The sequence below is a fragment of the Podarcis muralis genome, chromosome 8 (genome assembly GCF_964188315.1).
Source record: "Podarcis muralis chromosome 8, rPodMur119.hap1.1, whole genome shotgun sequence".
NCBI lineage: Eukaryota > Metazoa > Chordata > Lepidosauria > Squamata > Lacertidae > Podarcis > Podarcis muralis.
The window spans coordinates 57654083-57676778 of NC_135662.1; the positions used below are offsets into that span (position 1 = coordinate 57654083).

The 22696-nt window shown below is 41.1% G+C and overlaps 1 protein-coding gene across 2 annotated transcripts; it reads left to right on the plus strand.

Annotated features, from left to right (window-relative positions):
• The first annotated feature begins 378 nt into the window (after nt 1–378).
• Nucleotides 379–22291, plus strand: LOC114601366 (cytidine monophosphate-N-acetylneuraminic acid hydroxylase-like). 2 transcript variants are annotated; one of them, XM_077933227.1, is made up of 14 exons: nt 379–939; nt 3065–3268; nt 4884–4975; nt 6863–6972; nt 8986–9176; nt 10931–11078; nt 12907–12988; nt 13327–13464; nt 14688–14823; nt 16147–16290; nt 17166–17340; nt 18060–18176; nt 19810–19925; nt 21875–22291. In XM_077933227.1, exons 1-14 carry the CDS (start codon nt 929–931, stop codon nt 22011–22013), a joined length of 1803 nt encoding a protein of 600 aa, XP_077789353.1. In that variant the 5' UTR covers nt 379–928; the 3' UTR covers nt 22014–22291. The 2 variants fall into 2 exon arrangements, with proteins under 2 accessions (XP_077789353.1, XP_077789354.1); XM_077933228.1 differs by lacking the exons at nt 379–939; nt 3065–3268 and adding an exon at nt 4093–4449.
• Nucleotides 22292–22696: the final 405 nt, after the last annotated feature.

Genomic DNA, 22696 nt, shown 5'->3' on the forward strand with positions numbered 1-22696 from the left:
AAAATCATCTTGCAGATACACTAGGCTCTAAAAGTGTACGCTAAAAGTGGAGAAACTCTGAGCATGTTTTATGGCCCTGCCCGGTTACGACTCCCTTTTGGCATGCGGAAATGAAACATCTCAGTTTTATACAAGTAAGTAGGAATTTTCTTCCTATCAATTATTGTTAGGATACTTATCTGTGGAATGGAACACCAAATAGAATGTGGACTATTGATTGTACAGGCAGTCATTTGCCTAGGATTTTTACCCCTAACTACACCACACTTGCCTTTTCAGTAGGTAGCAGGTGAACTGCAGAGGCCAGCATGTATTGACTTATCTGTGGCATGGAACACCAAATATTGATTGTACAGGCAGTCATTGTGCCTAGGAATATTACCCCTAACTACACCGCACACGGAACACTGCTCTTTCGAGAGCACGCTAAAAATACAAAGAAAAAGGATACAAAGAAACATTGCTGTTTCCAACTCTCTCACAGTATTAGATTTAAATAAGACAAACATAGCTTGTTGCCATATGAACTTTGTGTGACACGCTATCTTCTCAGTTGGATCTCAGCCATTCCCTTTTCAGCTGGCATCAACACCTGTGAACCTCACAAGCATATGCCAGTTTTTTTTTCAGTATATGCCAGTACATAACTTTCATTTCTAGATGTACACCATTGTGTATATAAACTGCTGGCAACCTTATTAAAATGATTTTCTAGCGATCAGTTCTCAGACTTTTCCCCACCTTGCTATAGCTGCTGTAAAACTCTCAAAACTTGTAGTTTCCACAGTGTCAGCCCCACTGGAGTTTACAGGTCCTTCTTCCAGAACCAGCCTATGATGTTCGTGAAGCGGAATAAAAATTTATGACTTTGTTGTTGTTGCCGCCAGGGATTCAGCATCATTTCTCTCCTCTAACCTGTTGATCCATTATGGAGAAAAAGTAAGATTTCTATCTTAATTATTCTTCAACATGTATTATTTTTAAATAATGCAAGAGATATGCAGAATAATGAGTCGTATTAAAAGTTTAATACATAAGGAAACTGATTGAGAAAGCTGACATATTTGAAATAAACTGCCACTTTTTATTTAGTTTTCCACAATTTATCTTAACATCAGGGCATAACAGCAGCACTGTAGCAATTGTAAGAGCGTATTGTATTAACTATTCAAATATATATTATACTATTTGCATAACACATATGCTGTGCAGTGAGTGCCATGTGAGATGTAGACTTTCTGTAGACTATAGCACATATTTAATGTTATGTAAAAAAAGTTCCTTTGCTATGTCTTATGTGTGAGTGGATCTCATCCATTCTATATGTTATCCCCCCCCATAAGTTCATTTACATGACATGAGACATGTGGTTCCTTCTCCAATTAAAATAAGAAGCATGCATTTATGGGAAGAGGTGATATGCACATTTATATCGTCTTGAACCTTACTTGAGCCATGATCCTGTATAGTTTAATAGTACATATTCAATATATATTATATTCAAAACCTTTGTATATATTATATCTAGGAGTACCCCTCTAAAACTATCTTACAAATCACAAACGGCATGCATTTCTTGCTGGGCAAAAAGGCTCTGTAATTTATCAGAGGCTGACTTGAGAAATAGCCATCATTTTGATTGTAGACGTTGGCATCACCTAATGAACTACTTTAAGGCAGCGCATTCATACATTTCCCCCCCTTTGTATACAGCTCTATATTCTCAGTGGATATGTGTGTTTGCGTTGGAATGGAATTTCTTAATGTACATGTTAGTATTTGAAAGTTAATTCCAAGAAGAAAGATAACAGGTGATATCCAACTAAGCCATGTCCAGAATAGAACCATTGAAATTAATGGACTTAAGTAATGAAGTTGGGTATCTCCCAAGAATTCTTAGCAACAATTCATCTCTCACAGCTAGTCAGCTGAGGAAAATATATTGAACAAGTTAAAATAATTTAAATAGCTGGAGCTTTCGTTTTCACCCTGTATCAAGTGGAGCAAACATTGTTGTTTTCAAAGCTGAAAGCTGAACACATAACATGAAATGTGTTAAGATTCACGTGTTGTGCGGAGGAGAACGTAATTTGATAATTCCAGCAAATAACAATTTAGAGTAAGTTTGTACGGTGTTGAGATATAGACAGTTTAACTTGTTAAGGATCTAGATACCGTACAACTTAAGTTTTTCAAGGCTGACCTAAACCACCTGCACCATTTCCACATGCAGAGAGATGATAAATGCTCTTGTATTTAGCATATGGTGTGTGGAATTTTAGCTACGTATTGAAATGTTCTACCATGGATACACGTCTATGTAGGCTCCAGATGGAGTAGAAGCAGTCAGGAAACATTTTTAGAAAATCACGGTTTTGTTATGCTTATTGTATATGGTTAGTATATGTGTTACAATCAGCCACCTTGAACATTTGGTGGAAAGGTTGGTTATAAATTTCACAAATAATATATGAATAAATAAAATGGAAAGGGCAGGAGTACGTTACTTCTAGATCAGGGGTCAGCAAACTTTTTTGGCAGGGGGCCAGTCTGCTGTCCCTCAGACCTTGTTGGGGGCCGGACTATATTTTGAAAAAGGAAAAAAAAGAAGAAGGAATTCCTATGCCCCACAAATAACCCAGAGATGCATTTTAAATAAAAGGACACATTCTACTCATGTAAAAACACGCTGATTCCCGGACCGTCCGTGGGCCGGATTTAGAAGGCGATTGGGCTGGATTCGGCCCCCGGGCCTTAGTTTGCCTACCCGTGTTCTAGATACTAGGGAGATGGCTGAAATATGCAAAAAACCCACCCCTGATGTCCTTTAAAGAGACACACGCTTTAAACCCGAAAATAAACAGGAGAAGAAAAATGCTGTTGTTTCCTTGTCATTGGTCCAGCTGAATCATCCCAGCCCGGGGTTTGGGCAAGTCTTTGAAAGAGAATAATAAATATTGGCATGTAATTTGTTAAGCAAAATGAATTCTGAAGATGTTTTCTGATATGAGAAACCCAAGCTTGTTTTGTTATCTCTTACTGCTCATTATTCGGTTTCAAATAGTGTGGAGCAAACCAGCAGGACGCTGCTGTCACTTACACCTTCTGAGGCGGCTGCACTCAAGGAAGGGATAAATTTCCTAAAGAACAAAATGGATGGGAAGAATTACATCTTATACAAGGAGAAGGATACGCTCCGTGCATGCAAGAACTTGTGCAAACACCAAGGCGGATTGTTTATTAAAGATATTGAAGATCTGACACAAAAGTAAGGCCAGACTTTGCCCCATTTGTGCTCTCTGTTTCTGTTTGCAATAAATATACTCCCATAAACTGATAAGCATGGGAAATGCTGAGAATTCAGATAGACAACTATGTAGTATGCTGGGTTGTTGGTTTTTTTGGAAAGCTGATTGGTTAAACTTGAAACACTATTCCTCCGTGATGATGGGTCTCAAGATTTGGCCCAGTGGGAATGAGTCCATCTTAAAGATAGACATTGGTGGCCACTTGCCCTCAAGTCCATGATAATAATAATAATAATAATAATAATAATAATAATAATAATTTATACCCCACCCATCTGGTTGGGTTTCCCATGAGAACAATGTATTTTCTGCAGCAACAACAAAAAATAGTGTAGCTAAGGATCTTCATGATGATGACTGAAGTTCCAGAGCAGGCATGTTGCCATAGAGGGCACCCCGCTTCCCCTCAAGTCCTCTAAGGTCACCCCCTAGCTCCACAGAACTGCACCACCAATGAGCCTGTTCAGAGGTGGCTCAAAGAGAGATGCATGCTTGTTAAAGCATTTAAAAGCTCTATCAAGGAGACCATCATATTCAGATGTATATGGCTGGAAGCAGTGGACCTGGGGGTCTCAAATATCAGTGGCACCCTATGTGATGCCAAAAATTGGCAACTGCCTTCCCTTCCCACCTCTGGCATTCCATTCTAAAGCATAATTGCTGTGTCCCCTGTGGAGGTCCTATGTTCTCATGAATTTATGGGTTTCATTGCTACAAGGTATGGTGACAGCCATGAGCTCAGATGGCTTTAAGGAGGTTTTTAAGGTGCGACTGAACTGGTTGCACTCTCCTAAATCTGCCTCTGTGGCTAGTTAATAAAAATGTTTTTGCAGTATTTCTGCCATTTCTTCCTTAGCCCCTTCCACCTTTTCTACCTTGTCCTGCCTTGCTGGTCCTTTCCCCACAGTTTTTTAAAAATGTAATTATATATTAGATGTAGCATATACTTTATATGTACATATCATCTTGTCTTGTGCAATATTTTATATCTTCCTTGCAATTCCTAGAGTTTGGTCAGAATGAAATGGTGACTGGTCACTGATGCCTCCACTACAAAGTTCTCTAGTTCTCTAGCCTGATACCTCACATATTTGACCCAGGATAATCCAATATTGTGCTTTATTCTCAGCTCTGCATTTTTGTAAGTTTAATAGATGTTATTACTGTATTGAAAAATCACTTGAAGATGTTCCATGAGAAGCATTTCCTAAATGAAATAAATAAATAAAATTGGCCCAGCATTCTGGCTGTGTGAGATATTCAAAGCACATTCAAAGCACATTGTTCCCCTCAAAGAGTTCTAGGCACCGTAATTTTTGTGGGGGGTAAATGTTAGAGCCCATAATCCTCCAAAGGGAAAGGTTATGTTTCAAATGTGCTTTAAAGGTAGTGTGTACCCAGACTCTGACTATTATTCTATCCTAGAACTGCTCCCTTCTCTTCGTGCAATGCATCTTTCCCAACAACATGGTATTCGAGTTCATTGGCTAGCTTCGCGTTGCTAAATATTGCTCTAAGAATTTACACTTTAAAAACCCCATCATTGTTATTTCTGTTGTTGACTTTTTAACCTAGATGTGTACGTTGCACTAAGCATAACTGGAAGCTGGATGTGAGCACAATGAAATACGTTAACCCCCCAGACAGCTTCTGCCAAGATGAACTAGGTAAAATGTAACATCTGCTGCAGCTTTTTATATCAGTGCCACCTTTGTTATTTTCTTGCTCTGTGGCTTAATAGAAATACAAATCCAATTTGCTCAAGTTAAAGAGTTTGATTTGATTTATATTGCTTACTTTGTTTGCTGTCGTGCATACAAGTAAAAAACAGTAAGATATTGGATTGGTTTTTTAAAAGCCAAGCATGGCAAATGGTAAAAGCTATTTTTTAAAAAACAAAACAACAACAACTTTTTTTCCTACAGTAAAACATTTTTGAGTAAACATCTAATATGTTGAAAAGAAGAGATCTGCAGGATTTCCACGGGGAAGGAATTTCACAATATTGTCAGGACTTCTCTGAAAAGGCCATCATGGGCATTCACAATTTCAACCACTGGGTTTGGAAATATAGAGCAAGACAGGCTCATAAGTGTTCAACAAGAACCAGGAATATGGAACAAAACTGGTAACAGCTGGCATTCTGGCGGTTCCCTCATTGCGAAAAGTGAGGTTACAGGGAACCAGACAGAGTGGCGCTCGCCCTGTGGAATGCCCCCCCTTCAGATGTGAAGGAAATAAGCAGCTATCCTATCTTTAAAAGACATCTGAAGGCAGCCCTGTTTAGGGAAGTTTTTTAATATTTAATGCTGTATTGTTTTTAACACTCGATTGGGAGCCGCCCAGAGTGGCTGGGGAAACTCAGCCAGATGGGCGGGGTATATTATTAACCCTAACTCTGGATAATTCTAACTAGGGAGGTTCTGCCCCCAGTTTGCCAACTACGTATCACTCCCCTCATGGTAACACCTTAGACCTTCTTTCCACCCCAGCCAACTAATAACTACTGCAAATGCCCCCTTTGCTCCCAGATACTTCCACCTGTCCCCCTCCAATTCCTTCTCTTTCCCTTCTGCCTGCCACCAGAGGACTAAAACGGTCATATTAACCTACCCTTGTTGGCTTCTCTCCCCAACCCCTATTGTCACACCCTTTGCTCGGAGCTGCCCCACCCTTTCCCTGCCTTTATAGCCTGGATAAACTTAAGTAGTAACAGGCAACACGTGGCTAATAATGTTCTAACAACATCTTCATAACCTGTATTATTTCACAGTTCTTGAATAGAGAACATGTGGTGGAGATACAACTAATAAAGCAGGTCAATATTGTATGAACAAAATGAGAGAAGGTAATCAATCAATATCACTGAGGCAAACAGGCCTTTCAATAGTCCCAATCCTGCAATCATGCGATAATAGAAGCTCAAAGCGTAGCATCGAACAAAATTAGACAATATAGTCCAACGGTATAGAAGGAGGCAAACAAGCCTTTCAACAGTCTCAATTATATAACTGTGTATGTTGTAACTCCAATTACATATTCAGCAGTACAACGGAGAGAAATAAAGCAATTCGGGTTGCTGTAAAAGACAATGAAACACAGCATTTACTGACTAGTGCTTGATCAATAGAACTCAAATAGCTGCTAAAAAAATCCGTCACATGATATCCAGAATGGCTTACAGGCTGAGCCGAGGTTCCATTAGTGGAAGAGAACAGGGGTCTTCTGGTCCAGCAAAGATAGAGCTATATATCATGGTATTTTATGTTCAGAGGGGTAGATGAGCAACAGCTTCAGCCTCCAATCAAAGAAGATCTTGGAACTTTGCTCATTTTGTATGTAGACAGGTGCTTTGCTCTTGACCAGACCAAGGGAATATCTGGGAGACAGGTAAACAGGAAGAGAGTTCTCTCTTTCCTCCTACCAGATAGTTCATTGAGAATCAGGCAACAAAACCAAAAATCAGTGCCTATGTGTTGGCTAGGTTTAGGGGTTATGAATGAAGCAGCAGCAGCAGCAGCAGCAAAGCAGTGGTTTATTTCCTCTCCTTCTAGTTGTTGAAACAGGTCCAGATATTGGATTGGTGCTAGTTGAACTGAATCCTCCAAATCCATGGGATACAGAACCCAGAGAGCCTGAAGACCTGGCTTTTGGGGAGGTGCAGGTAAATAAAAATCACCAGCTTTTTAATGTACTGGGGCCTGCCTCTATGGCCTAGTGTGCACATAGTGCTGAACTATTGTTTGTTTAACAAACTATGGGTAACTCATGAGTTTTCCCACAGAAAAAATACAGCTTCTTTCTCCTGAGTCTAGTTCATTTCCAAGCTATTACTACATTGTGATTTTTTTCCTTTTTTAACCTTTAAAAAAATAAAATTAAAAATGCAGTAAAATGTGTGTGTGTGTGTGTGTGTGTGTGTGTGTTTTGATCCCTCAGACTGCAACAAAATCGGAAAACTGCACAAGCAAATTTACACAGGCAAATTTACTATTTCTAGATTGTGTGCTTTTGCACATTACTTGGGTGGGGAAGTTTTTGCTGTTGTTGTTTAACAAGTTGTGTGCATGCCCTGTCAGCACCTAATTGGCATAATCGAAATCAGAATGTAGGGACAAACAAAAGAAAATGCTCACTGGTATGAATGGGAAAGATTGAAGTTCCTCCCCAGAGACAAATTCAAACACATGCAGGCTTGCACTAGTCTGCTCTAATCTGAATGGGAGGAAAGTGAATTAGCAGCTAAATAATGCTCAGCGAGGACAAGCCCAGAGAAGCCTAGTTTCTCATTCTCAACATCTTTCACAGTGAAAATTGTCACAATTCATTCAGCCACTCTGTAATCTTCCTATCCTCCTCCAGCAATCCTGAAGTTCTGGATACACCTTAAGTTTGTGGCCTGTTTATTCAGCATTCTTTCAGATTTGATTGCACAAATCTTACATGTTGTTAGATAATGCCCAGCCTTTATTAAGCATTCATTCTGATGATCAGGGATGATAGGAGTTATAGTCTAAAACATCTGAAGGGAACTCTGCCTCAGCCTAGTATACCTGAAGGAACGTCTCCACCCCTACCATTCAGCCCGGACACTGAGGTCCAGCTCCGAGGGCCTTCTGGCCGTTCCCTCACTGTGGGAAGTGAGGTTACAGGGAACCAGGCAGAGGGCCTTCTCGGTAGTGGTGCCCGCCCTGTGGAATTCTCTCCCATCAGATGTCAAGGAAATAAACAACTATCTGACTTTTAGAAGACATCTGAAGGCAGCCCTGTATCGGGAAATTTTTAATGTCTAATGTTTTACAAAGTTTTATGTGTTGTAAGCTGCCCAGAGTGGCTGGGGAAACCCAGACAAACGGGTGGAGTAGAAATAATAACATTATTATTGTTATTACTCTATGTTTAGCGTGCCTCCCAAGAAGGGAACATATTCTCATCATGGCCTTCTCGTGTGTCTCCAAGAGGATCTCAACCCAATGCAAGTCTCCCACCCACACCAATTCTGAATGCTCTTAGCAGTTCCTATTTGGCCTCTGGCCTCTGCACAAAGTTTAGATATGCTAGCTACCCATCTGACTGGGCACCCTCCCTACTCAGTGTTAGCCAGAAGTGGGGAGGTGGGGAAACAGGAGCGGATGTGCTTGTGTAAACATAAAGGTACAGAATGTGTGAAACAGAAGTGGCAGTATGTGTGGACCTTTGGGGAGGGGGCACAGTGGAAGCAGACAAAGCAGAGGAAATATTTTTGGCAGTGAGGCAAGGTCACCTGGTCTCTTTTTTCCTCTGGGGGTGGCCAAAGGAAGAGGCACTCCCTGCCCAGCTGCATGTTTTGGGGCGTAGCAGCCAAAGAGCAAAGCCAGCCATTGGGCTGTATTTTCTTCTGCAGAAAGGAAGTGGAAATCTTCTCTAACATCTGCTCTCAAAATAGCACCATGGGGACATAATAGAATCATAGAACTGTAGAGAAGGAAGGGACCCTGAGGATCACCTAGTGCAACTCCCTGCAATGCAGGAATATGCAGCTGCCCTATACAGGGATCAAACCTGCAACCTTGGCATCGTCAGCACCACGCTCTAACCTACTGAGCTAGCCACGCTAGGAAACAGTTCTTTTCTTTTCAGGCACACGGAACATGACAACACTGATCCATCTCAGTCTTGGGTTTCTGTCTGCTCTTAGGTAACTTATGTAACTCATGCATGTATGGACCTCAAACTTGGAGACAGAAGAATGATCTTCGATCCGTGGCTCGTTGGCCCTGCTTTTGCACGCGGATGGTGGTTGCTTCACGAGCCACCCGGCGACTGGCTGGAAAGACTGTGTCGTGCAGATCTAATTTACATCAGCCACATGCATTCTGATCATCTCAGGTATCTGTGCGTATGATAAAAAAGAGAGGGGAAATTACTTATGCTGTCATCTTATGCATTCTGACCTGGGGCTGGTGGTGTGCAAGCTATATGGCTTTGTCCCATGCTGCTCTGGTGACACAGGCATATAAGGAAGCATATAAGTAGCACAAGCCAAAGTTCTGCCTCCTGGATGGCATTTATAAGGAAAGGAAGAACATCATTAGTCGTACCATTCTTGTGCATAGTTACTGATGCCTGCCACCCCAATCTCCAAGCGGTTTGAGATTCCAGGGATTCCAGGCGCTTACTCAGGGTTCAGTTTCCTTCGGAATGAGGGGCAGTGGAGACTGTGGTGTCTGTAGAATATATGGTTTACAGTGGTACCTCAGGTTACAAACGCTTCAGGTTACAGATGCTTCAGGTTACAGACTCCACTCACCTGGAAGTAGTACCTCAGGTTAAGAACTTTACTTCAGGATGAGAACAGAAATCGTGTGGTGGCGGTGCGGCAGCAGCAGGAGGCCCCATTAGCTAAAGTGGTACCTCAGGTTAAGAACAGTTTCAGGTGAAGAACGGACCTCCAGAACAAATTAAGTTCTTAACCAGAGGTACCACTGTATTTACACATATATACAACCTGAGCCTGCGATGGAGGAGCTCACAGCATTAATGGTCCAAGAGGGCCTTGCTTTTCCCATAGCCACAGCTTTGGATTCAAGCAGAATCCAATATGCCTATGGGTGGCCTTGAAGTGAGCTTCACTTGGCTTTCTCACTCTCCAGGAATCCTGGTCCCATTATTTTAGTGCCTTTCACTATATATAGCTGGCACACACCCCAGTAAAGTGACTTGAGGATTGACTGAGAGTGGCCACCAAGACCATATAACACCAGTCCTGAAAGACCTACATTGGCTCCCAGTACGTTTCCAAGCACAATTCAAAGTGTTGGTGCTGACCTTTAAAGCCCTAAGCAGCCTTGGTCCTGTATACCTGAAGGAGCGTCTCCACCCCCATTGTCCAGCCCAGACACTGAGGTCCAGTTCCAAGGGCCTTCTGGTGGTTCCCACACTGCGAGACATAAAGCTACAGGGAACCAGGCAGGGGGCCTTCTTGGTAGTGGCGGCCTCCCTGTGGACACCCACCCATCAGATGTCAAGGAAATAAACAACTATCTGGCTTTTAGAAGATATCTGAAGGCAACCCTGTTTAGGGAAGTTTTTAATGTTTGATGTTATTTCCTGTTTTTAATATTCTGTTGGGAGCTGCCCAGAGTGGCTGGGGAAACCCAACCAGATGGGTAGGGTAGGTAAAGGTACCCCTGCCCGTACGGGCCAGTCATGTCCGACTCTAGGGTTGCGTGCTCATCTCGCTCTAGAGGCCGTGAGCCGGCACCGTCCGAAGACACTTCCGGGTCACGTGGCTAGCGTGATGAAGCTGCAGCTGGCGAGCCAGCACCAGCGCAGCACACGGAAATGCCGTTTACCTTCCCGCTATAAAGCACTTAGGAGTGCTTTCAAACTGCTAGGTGGGCAGGAGCTGGGACCAAACGACAGGAGCTCACCCCGCCGCGGGGATTCGAACCGCCGACCATGCGATCGGCAAGCCCTAGGCGCTGAGGTTTTACCCACAGCGCCACCCGCGTCCCCCAATATTCTGTTGGGAGCCGCCCAGAGTGGCTGGGGAAACCCAACCAGATGGGTAGGGTATAAATATGTTATTGTCATTTGTTTGTTTGTTTGTTTCCTACTCTCCTACTTTCCCTACTCTCCAGTTACCCTACACTGAAGAAACTTGTGGAGAGGAGGCCAGATGTGCCCATTTATGTTGGGAAGACAGAACGGCCTGTATTCTGGTACCTCAAACAGAGTGGTGTAAAGCTGACCAATATTAACATTGTCCCATTTGGAGTTTGGCAACAGGTCTGATGTCTTGACATTTTCTGAAGTTTATATTTTCTTTCTAAACTATGGAAATAATCCACAAGTTTCTAATCAGAACATTTCCAGACCATGAGTAAGCAACAATATTTTTAAATAAATAAATAAATAAAAATCCCCTAACACACAATTCTTGCACACCACCCAAATTTCCAAGTGGCTTGGATAAAATGACTGGAAAAATTAGATACCAGGAAGATCACAAATTCATCGAGGACTGGGGGAAGTTTACGGAATATCTGAAAACTATATGTGATGTACAGACAACGCTAGTGGGTTTTAATGAGGCTTTGTGACAATATAAGGTATATTGTAAGAAAGAAACAGAGTTGGAAGGTTAATATTAAATCGGCAATACTACATAGAAAATGCGTGAAGATAAGAAAAATGGATGATTGAGGGAGGTGCTGGTGGAAGTTCAAAAATTGCAAATTTGTAATCATGGTTGTAAGAATTATTTGTAAAAGGAAAACTTAATAAAAATTTATATTTATATAAAAAAAACAAATTTCCAAGTGGCTTGAGACTCCAGGTCTTCCAAATGCTTATGCAGGGTTCAGTTTCCTTGGAATGACAGACAGTGAAGACTGTGGTATCTTTAGGCTATAGGGTTTAATTACGCATACAACCTGAGTTTACGATGGAGCGGTTCACGGCATTAACACCCCAGAAGGTCTTGCTTCTCCCATAGCCACAACCTTGAATTCAAACAGAAATCAAGAATGTCTCTCCCTCCCTCCCTTTCTTTCACATCTCAACTCTTGTTTTTGCTAGTTGAGGGAGGGGAGCCCACCCATCTGCCCTCTGGAGCGTAGCTGCTTCCTTTGTTACCCTAACAACTCACACTTAGGGCCATTACCAAGAAACTGGCCTGGCTATTCCAACAATTGAATACTTGCTGGATCCGGGAATTAGAAGGGACTCAGACATATAGCCTAATACCCACCCACCCCAGCAATATTGACAGAATTAGGGAATTGAGGTCCCAATGCTCCCACTACTCATCACTTAATAACCAAAGCAGTTTGAAATATGTTTCTGGGTTGCCACATATATATCCTAAGATGGAATGTAAACATATAAGGTGAGCCGATGAAGCAAGACTCCTGACTCAAGTTGACTCTACTTCATGTTGACTCTTGTTGGGAGCCATGAAGGAGTGTTATTTGCTGGTTCCTGCAGCAGCCACTAGCTCACCACCTCATGCCACTTGGACATGTCCAACCAGTTCAGAGACAACTGGGGGACCTAATCACCACACTATCATCTGATCCACAAGGAACTACTCAGCGTTCCTCAAAAATATCCTATCCTTGCTGCCACTAAAATGTATTATGAGGAGGAGGAGGTGCATTACTAACACCAATAACACCAGAGGGTGCATTACTAACAATAAGTTTAATAGTAACAAGATGCTTATGGATAAATAGCCATGCAGCAGACTGTTGCTTGCAATTAAGGATGGGTAAACCTGTCAATGTCAATTTCTATTGGTTTCTATCCCTCCTGATCTTAAACACAGTTCTCAACAGTTCTACATAACCTTGCATTTAAAAAACCAACCAACCAACCAACAACAACATGTTCATGGAAGTTGATTAGGATTTTATTCAAATTTATTCTATTATACGCATGTTTTTATGCAATTTCCCCTAATATACACCTTAGGGAGCCATGGCACACAGATGCCATTCTAGATTGCATTCCAATAACTTTTTAAAGGGATTACAGCCAATCATAGACCCGTTTTCTATAAATAAAAATGTCCATGTCAAAATTCATAGTAACATGTGCTTTGATTTCTTTTAAGGTGGACAGGAATCTTAGATTTATGATACTGATGGATGGTGTTCATCCTGAAATGGATACTTGCATCATTGTTGAATATAAAGGTACCTGAATGTAACAATAATTACTATGTTGCATTTGATACTTTTTTATTACTGTGTTTCAAATAAAAAAGTGGAATAATTCAGATACTCTGTATGATTAGTGCAATTTTTCTATTTTCCAGCTTTGACCTACTTTGAGGTTATTCGTAACTTCAGATTATTGTACAAAAGTAAAGAAAAACCATTCTTGCTCCTTTACACTTCAGGTTTCTATCAAAAGCTCCTAGTGCCTAAAATATGGTCCTTTCACCTTGCTCTGAAAAAGCAGCCAGCTCTGGCCTGGTCTTGCTGGGAAGATGTTGGGACACAATTTTAATTGAGAGTTTATCTTTGCATAGGGCACAAAATTCTGAATACAGTGGACTGCACCAGGCCCAATGGTGGAAATCTTCCTGAGAAGGCTGACCTCATGATGAGTGACTTTGCAGGTGGAGCGTCAGGATTCCCAATGGTATACAGCGGAGGAAATTTCACTGGTAATGAACCAATGGCATCTTTTAGATAAGGTGTCCATTTTTCAGAATATTTTGAAGCCTCCATTGGCCAACACTTTTATTTCAAACCAAACACCCCCCCCCCTTATCTCTTGAGAGACAAACTAGCAAGGGCACACAGCAACATAATGTGTGCAATTGCCCCAAAGAAAAACATGGAGGAAACATGAGAAGAAGCAAGAGCTCTTTCTATGTCACGGGTCAGCAAACCTTTTCAGCAGGGGGCCGGTCCACTGTCCCTCAGACCTTGTGGGGGGCTGGACTATACTTTGGGAAAAAAATAAATGAACAAATTCCTATGCCCCACGAATAACCCAGAGTTGCATTTTAAATAAAAGGACACACTCTACTCATGTAAAAACATGCTGATTCCCGGACTGTCCGCGGGCCGGATTTAGAAGGCGATTGAGCCAGATCCGGCCCCCGGGCCTTAGTTTGCCTACCCATGTTCTTTGTTGTCAGATACCAACCCAACAACATAAACCAGGCATAGGCAAACTCTGGCCCTCCAGATGTTTGGGACTACAATTCCCATCACCCCTGAACACTGGTCCTGTTAGTTAGGGATAATGGGAACTGTAGTCGCAAACATCTGGAGGGCCAGAGTTTGCCTAAGCCTGGAATACCCCCTTGTCTGTTGTCATGTACAGGCGTTCTGGGACCCTGCACACTTAACTGAAATGCACACAAGTGGGAGGCCTGCCGCAGTAAATACATCTTCCTGCCCAACAGCTGTGTTGAGTGGGGTAGCGCGGCAGTAGCAAAAGCTTCCGGTTGCTATTTTTGAACCCTTGGAGTCTTATTTTCTGGACTTTGGGTTCACTGATGTCCCTCTGGGGAGGGTCTCCTCGTGAACCACAAGGGCTTTCCAGCTCTCTCCTGACATTTCAGGTTAGAATTGAATTATTTATTTATTTATTTCCTGGCGCCATGCATATACGCAGCAAGTCGATCGTGCGCAAGTGGGATGCCTGTAGCAGTGAGAGAGATCTTCTGTGCAGTCTCTTCCCCAGATCTCTTTCCACTTGACAGATGGCCCTTCCAGATTTCTCTTGCTCTGCTTCAAGTGTGAAGGTGATGCTGATGGAGGTGATCAATAATAATAATTAGTAATGAAGAACATAACTTAAAATTTTTGTGGGACAATTAAGACCCCCCCCCCTGGATTGCACAACATAGGTCCAATAAGTGCTTTTGTTTTTCAGAGGAGAAGAAAGCCCAGTTTATTAAAATCGAAAGGAAGAAGCTGTTGAATTACAAGGCCCAGCTGGTTACTGATCTGAAGCCAAAAATCTACTGTCCTTTTGCGGGATATTTTGTTGAAGCTCATCCTTCTGACAGGTACTATCTTCCTGTTCACTCTTTAGTCACCAGTTGTATCACAATAAGTTTGCACAAATGTGATCAGTGATGTTGTGTGAAGCAATGTGTGAACCGAAACGGGGCTAGCCTGTAAGATTTGCACTCATCCAAATTTTGCAGTGCATTTCCCCAGCCAAACGGTGTTTGCAAAAATGCATATATTGGGGAAAGGTGTACATAAAAATAAAGATATTAGTGAAAATAACATACAAAAATGTGTTACTGTAAGGGAAATTGCTTGCAAAAATGTGCACGTTAGTGAAAACTGCATATTAAAATATGTCTATTAGGAGTAATTTGCACTAAAATGCTGATGATTTTTCAGGGTGATTTTAAAAACGAACTGCAAATTGCTGGAAAATGTGGAGAACTGAATTTCAGACTGGAAAAATAAGAAAGTGAGAGAATAGAAATTAACAGATCCTTCCATTCTTATTGCCTCCCCTTTGCAAATAAATAAATTAAAATTCCACCTGCTTTGAATTTTTAATGGGGGTGGGGGTTATTATAGGCATTTCTGTGTAATGTGTGGTTAGCCTTTTCCTACCTAATAATGATGTGATTGGCATTTAAGCCTAAGAGGTAGACTATCGAATAATGCTGGAATCAGTGCTGTGTGCCTTTCCAACTTAGTCCCATAATTTCCACCATGGCACAGAATGTATTGACTTATTATCAATTGTTAATTGGCCTTCTAAATGTGGAATAAATCTTCCACTAGTAGAAAAACTGTTTTATCATTGCGGGAGAGGCTTGCCAGTAAAAGTGAAATTACAGTAAATCCAAGGTTGTCTTGTCCTGGTCTGACAGCAGTGAGGCAGGGCAGGACTACAGACAGCTCCAAGTGAATGAATAACTTGCTCTGAGTAGGGTTAAGATTACGCTGAGCTTTTAAAGTTTTGGATCCCAGACTACTTCTCCCTAACTCCATCCTCTTGTTGAGGATAACTACAGATTCTTAAGCATTCTGACCTGAAGAGAGGGACTCTTCATATGTTCCATAGCCTTATTGAACTCGCTACACCATCAGTAAGGTACTGTGGGAGATAAAGCAATAGTTTGTTAAGGATGCTGGAAACTGTGATTCTGTAAGGGGGAAACTACACTTCCCATGATTCTTTGGGGAAAGTCATGTGCTTTAAGTGTATGGTGCAGATCTGCACCATCTATCTTCAACTATCTTCCACTTAATCTTGTTCTCTTGTACAAGTGAACAATGCTAGTGGCTATTTTCCTTCCACTCATGACTTTGTGTCTCCAGTGCTATGGAAACATCCAATTGTGTGTCTTTCCTTAACCTAGTTACATCAAAGAAACAAATCTCAAAAATGACCCAGAGGAGTTGAACAGACTAATTAAAAAAAAATCTGAAGAAGTTTCAACATGGACACCAAAACCTGGAGCCACTTTGGACCTGGCAAGGATGCTCAGAGATCCAACAGACAGGTAATCCTAATGTACTTCAAATTAAGTATTTATTGAATTTCTATAATTAGGTTTTGAATGCTTAATGCCAATAAATCTGTTAACCAGTTTTTGTTGAAGTGCTTCACTGGTGTGGGCAGGAGAAGCATCTTCATAAAGTTGAGAAGGGAGAGGAAGTCTTGAGATTGAATTTGAGAACTCTGTGCTATTTCATGGGGCTAACAAGCACCCAAACTACTCATTCGCCTTTGAAGAGCAGTAAGGAAAGGGCTCTTACAAGGCAAAGTTAGGGGCTATTGTGACACCAGCATGTAGTGGACCAGTCTTCTTCTTCTTCTTCTTCTTCTTCTTCTTCTTCTTCTTCTTCTTCTTCTTCTTCTTCTTCTTCTTCTTCTCCTCCTCCTCCTCCTCCTCCTTTTCCCATTATAGATTTCCAGTGATAAGCTGAACCATGCGGCAGGTTTCAAACATTCCAGCAATTTCTTAGGTCCCTTGCTAATTTAGCAAAATATTTTCCCCAAACAGTCAAAGTGTCATTCTTCTATCCGTGTTGAATAAATCTACCATGCTAATTTTCTGTGAGTTGAATCCAGATTGCCCTTAAATGTTTAGTAGCCATTCGTCTGTCTCGAGACAATGGAGTGTGCTTCCAGGGGTGAAGTCAAACCGCTGGAGAAATGTAAATGGGTGTAAAATGCTACCTTGCACAACACTGAAGGATGGGTCATCTGAATTATTGCAAGTTGGGGGTCAGCAGATAAATAAGAAATAGAAAGTGGGGCTATTCATTTTATCTGCAGTTAGACTCACTCTGTGAATCAGAGAGATATGCTCTGCATGGATTTTGACTACAGTTAATCAGTGCAGTTATTAATTGTCTATTTTCTCTCTCTTAGTTTAGGAATTGTTGATCCTCCAGAATGGACAAAAATTTTCAAGGACTCATGGGATTTTAAGCCATACTTACACACTCTTGGAGCTGCAGTTGATGATGATATTTTTCTCTATCCTTCCTGGGTGAAAGAATATTATCTATGGGCTGGATTTAAAGGCTATAACCTTGTGATAAGGGTGAGTAGGTCTATACAAGCATTTATCAAATGCAAGATATTATTTACTTCAGGGACAAATTCTAAAAGAATATATGTTTTCAACTGCTTTAGCAAAGAAAAGCAAACACTTTTTAAAGAACACTTGTGATTTGCCCTCCTGCAGGCAACAATCTCAAATGCATGAAATTGATGGTGACAGTTTGGGATATACAGTTGCTGCTAACCATTTAAAATTTTCTTTTGGGATAGCCAAAAATGTTATTAAAAAAATTCCAACTTTACGTACATATACCAATTAAGATGACAATTATATTTAAGTGGCAGTCAATATTTCTTCTTGAACTATAAATCTCTCTCTGTGTGTTTTTCTCTAACACAGCAAGACAATTTTATTCTCATTTTAAATTTGGAGGCAAAGGAGCCCTTCTCTTCAAAGAATTATGACTTCCTGCCTCAAATTCAGCTCATAAAAAGTTGGATGAAAAAAGTCAAAGCAAATAAACTACTACACAGAGAGGACAAAGATGTTGGAAATTGAAACATAATATATTAAATATAAGGCAGCAATCCTAAAGTCACATACCTGTGACTAAGTAAGCACAACTGAATTCAGAAGAACTTCACAGTTGAGCACCAAGAGTAAATGGGAGAATCAAGCAAAAACCAAATAGTTTGGGGGATTGCACAACATCTGTTTGAAATGACAACCTCCTCTTGTTGTTTATATCCCATAACTAGGTAATAGAAACTGATGATGATTTCAGTCCTTTGCCTGGAGGGTACAACTACTTAGTGGATTTTTTGGACTTAACTTTTCCAATGAAAATACCAAACCGGGACTGTCCATTTGAGGAAGTAAGGATTACAAATGTATATCTTCTCATGTTCTCAAATATAGAAATATATATATAACATTTCCTCCAAGGACAACAATTTACTCTCACTTATTTCTGGTGACAGGGATTTTGGGGGAGGACTATAAAGCTGTGTGTGTTTAACTCAGTATACTAGCACTTAGAGTGTACAATGCTTATGCTTTTTATATATAGTTTGTTAAAATATTGTCATGGTTCTCATTGTGTGAAGTGAATCCCTTTGAGCTTATTTATGCAACACTTCCATGCCCTTGTTGTTTCAGAGTGTTCAGCTTATGATACCACCACTCAGCCTTCTTTCAGTAGTTTTGCGGCAGTGTTGGGATCTGCTTTCAGTTTTGCTGTGGCTTCAGTTCTTGACCCAAGCAGAGAAATTCCTGTCATCTTAAGGTTAATGTGAACCACCCAAGGATATGGCATTAGCTGCTGGAAAAGGGCTGAGCAAAGGCTAAGATAAAAAGCGGAGTGGAGAAGAGGGCACTGAGTGAAATGCAGAAAGGGAGTATGGGAAAAGGCAGGAAAACAGAGGGCATGAGACTAAGCCTTCTGAAAATACCATATGGCAATTAAAAAGTGTCCTCCCAGACCATTAAGAGTCCTATTTCTAGCTCTAGCTGACTCCACACAAAATGTCCGCTGATGAGTAGAGTCACAAGGCAGCTTCTCATTTTAATTTAGCAAATGTATTTGTAATTTTGAAACATACAAGAACTACAATTTGGTTACAGCCAGCACTTAGAAATGTTAGCTGGCCAAACATATGGACAGCAACAACTGTATTTTGAGGGGGCGTGTTAGGAAAAGGGACAGAAACCTGCTTATTCTCTCTTTGTTATTTCAGGATGCCACTAAGAGTAAAAAACAGTCATGCCTAATCATTTTTAATATGAGAAGATATTATTTGTGTTCACACCAGAACACAGCAGCAGAATTAGATACTAATTATGCTCGCACATTAACACTAAACCATGATTTCTTTAATCATGGCTTGTTCAACAAACCATCAGTTGTCTCATAGATGAGCAAACAAACCATGGCTTGTTTTTTCAAAGCTTGGTTTTCTGGCTGTGGTTACCTTGTGCTTAGCAGTCTTAGAAGCATCTTCACAAGCAACATTGTTGGGTTCAAAAAATAACATGAAACCATAGTTAAAGCAAGCCATGGTTCATAAGCTAACAACAAACTATGGCTTCACATCATGGTTTGTTGGCAGAAAAGAAACAATGGTAAGTCTGCTGGTCTGGATTTGCACATTCAAACAAACCATAGTTAAGCTAAGCAAGCCTTAGTGATATGTATGAACTAGGACAATGTGGTTATGTCATGGGCATCTTCCAGAACAGAAGCAGCGCCTAGCATCCAAACAGCCACACAACCAGCTTTGTGTGCCAAAGGGAGTTTTGGACTTGTGCTTCACGAACAGCTGTGTCCCCAACACCACCACCACACAGCAAGCTACCTTTGAAATTGAAGCAGAACTTTCAGAATTTTCAGTAGGATGGAAAGAAAGAAAATGAGAACTGAAGGTGGTCTTTGGATTCTGCCTATTGGTTGTATTAATGTATCAAATAAAATTGATGCCAGATTTTCATGCACTTTGTCTTTTGCTGCAGATAAAAGCCCGAGTTAGTGTAATGAGGCACACAGTGAAACATGGATTGCTCTGGGATGATCTGTATATAGGATTCCAAACCAGGCTACAACGTGACCCTGACATATATCATCACCAGTAAGCCCATTTGTTTTTGTTGTTGCCATGCTAATGCCAGTCACTAGTATTTGATATAGAATTGTTTCAAAATTGCTCCTTGAAAGCATACTTGTAGGTGTAAATCATTAAGCTGGTGTCAACTGGCACTGCCTCATTGATTATAGTTTTCCCATTCCTTATGCCTCTAGAATACAATGTAAGAAATGGATTCTGTTGTGAACAGAAGCCTGTCTTGAAACAAGTCACTTTATCCCTCGTAACAGTTCCAAAGGGGAAAGATACAGAAGCAGCTGTGACTGCATCTATTATTATACAAGTTTGAAAGTCCATGGATTTTTGTGGGGGGTTTTTTAAGCAATGAGAGGGGTAGAAATGTTCAAAGCATTTTTTTAAAAAGAATTGCAGCTGAACAATTATCACGTGGTCCAGAAAGCATGTTACTTAAGCATGCATTTATCTATTCCGTCTCTTTGCAAAACCAATAATTACTTAATCCCTATAGCTAAACAATCTAATTGGATTTACTTCTAATTAACACACTTGGATCTATACCTAATAGCAATCAAAAGTTAAGAGTGAGTCTTGAAAATTCCATTCTTTTTTTCCTTCATAAATACAAAGGACTCAGTGTCATTAGACACTAGTTTGTACATCCCGTTTGTCAATGTATCATTCATTTTCTACCAAATGTTACTTCATTTTGTACATTGCTGCTGGGTCTTGAACTCAGGGCCTTGGGGTTTGTGTCCAGCTGCCCCTTTTTGGTGAGACACTGTATAGTTCAGTACAGTGTGCTCAGACATTGGACTGATTGCACTCACCTAGGTGGGCTATAGGATCCTTCTGGACAGGAAGAAATGTTTTAGAGGGCTTCCTGGTCCAGTCAAGTCTGCTTCGGCAACAAGAGCTTCCTGAGCTTTGTCATGATTCTGTATTCCTTGGTCCTGCTTGGCTTCTGCTCCTGTCTCCTGTCTGTCTTCTTGATCCTAGTTTATTCTTTGGTTTTGACTTGCTCTACAGTCCTGACTACTGGCTTGGCCTACAACCCTTGAGTCTTCTCTCATGCCAGACAGAGGTTGCTATCCATAACCCAACCTTGACAGCAGCCAGCCTAAAGTGACCAAAATATCTTCAACTGTAAACAAAACTGATTTCAGCAGATGAGCTGATACAACCATGCAGCTTCCTAGTGGTGCTATGCACAAGGATAAGATTGTAATTATCTGGATGCTTTAATAGATCATATAGAAGCTTTAAATTCTGTTAATGTTTAATTGTTTTTTTAATGATTCCACAAACACACAATCTTCTTAGCTGTTTCTATTTTATCTGTGAACCACTGTGAGTTCCTTTCAGGGAAAAATGCAGCATATAAATAAAGATAATAACATTAAGCAAAAACAAAACAAACAAACAAACAAACAAACAAGTGTTCACAAATTGCTACTGAAAAGCTGTGTGGTCTTATCACCACGTATGTTGCTATTTCACCCTGGAACCAGGCATGTGAAGCTGCCATATAGATTAGAGGCCATTGGTTCATTGAGCTCTGTATTGTCTGCACAGTACATCAGGAGTGGCCAACATGTTGAATCCAGATGTAGGACTACAAATCCCATAATCCCCAGAGAGCATGGACAATGGGCATGGATTATGGGAGTTGTAGTCCAACAACATATTGACCAACATATTGACCAACACATTGGCCAACCCTGCTGTGTACAGTAACTGGCCGTTCTCTAAGGTCTCAGGAGTCTTTCCCAGCCCTGCTATGGATGGTGGGGATTGAACCCAGGATGTTTTGCATGCAAGGGCTTTATCACCGAGTTACAATCCTTTCCCTAAGTCCATGAAGTGTCCCCAAGCCTGTGGACTGGGACATAGTGAACAAGTTGATCCAAATTTAATGTACCGGTAGCTACTGTCCTTCTGTGTGTAACTGTTTTTGTTTTCTTATATTTTTAAAGGTTTTGGAATCATTTCCAAATAAAACTTCCTCTGACCCCACCAGTCTTTCTTGGCACAATGCAAACAAAATCTGAATTGAAAGAAAATTGTTGTGCAGCCAACCAAGTTGATGATAAGTGCCTGCCTACTAACGTTTAGTCTTCTCTGCATCCTCTGTGGAAAAGTGAAATGGATAAAAACTCTGCTATGGTTACTGAATAATCGTGTCCCTATACTATGTGAATTTCCTCTAAAAACAATTTAAGATCCACACACCCTCCCTTCTGTCATTGATTTTCTTTGCGAGTACTACCTAGAAGTACTACCTGAAACTATTTGGTTGGTGTATGGAATTTTGGGATACTAAAATTGTTTTAACTACTTGTTGCCTAGAAAAACCTTGGTTATGGGGTGATGAAATAAAAGCAATAAATCAACTAGGCTGTGTGCACCTTACCATTTACTGTAGCTCCAGTGGACTTCAGCTGGTTAGAGCATGGTGCTGATAACACCAAGGGTGCAGGTTCGATCCCCACATGGGACTGCTGCATATTCCTGCATTGCAGGGCGTTGGACTAGATCAGGCATAGGCAAACTCGGCCCGCCAGATGTTTTGGGACTACAACTCCCATCATCCCTAGCTAACAGGACCAGTGGTCAGGGATGATGGGAGTTGTAGTCCCAAAACATCTGGAGGGCGGAGTTTGCCTATGCCTGGACTAGATGATCCTCAGGGTTCCTTCCAACACTACATAGCAGATGATGCTATCCACAATCCACAGGTATCTCATAGTTTCTTCTGCAATACTGTGTTTTGGTGTGCTTTTCCACAAGCGAGCTGT

Bases quoted from the DNA above. Each gene is read 5' to 3' on its own strand.
- LOC114601366 (XM_077933227.1), top strand. The intron at 3,269-4,883 runs GTAAGGCCAGAC...TTTTTAACCTAG, and splicing joins ATTGAAGATCTGACACAAAA to ATGTGTACGTTGCACTAAGC. The intron at 14,824-16,146 runs GTACTATCTTCC...TCCTTAACCTAG, and splicing joins GAAGCTCATCCTTCTGACAG to TTACATCAAAGAAACAAATC.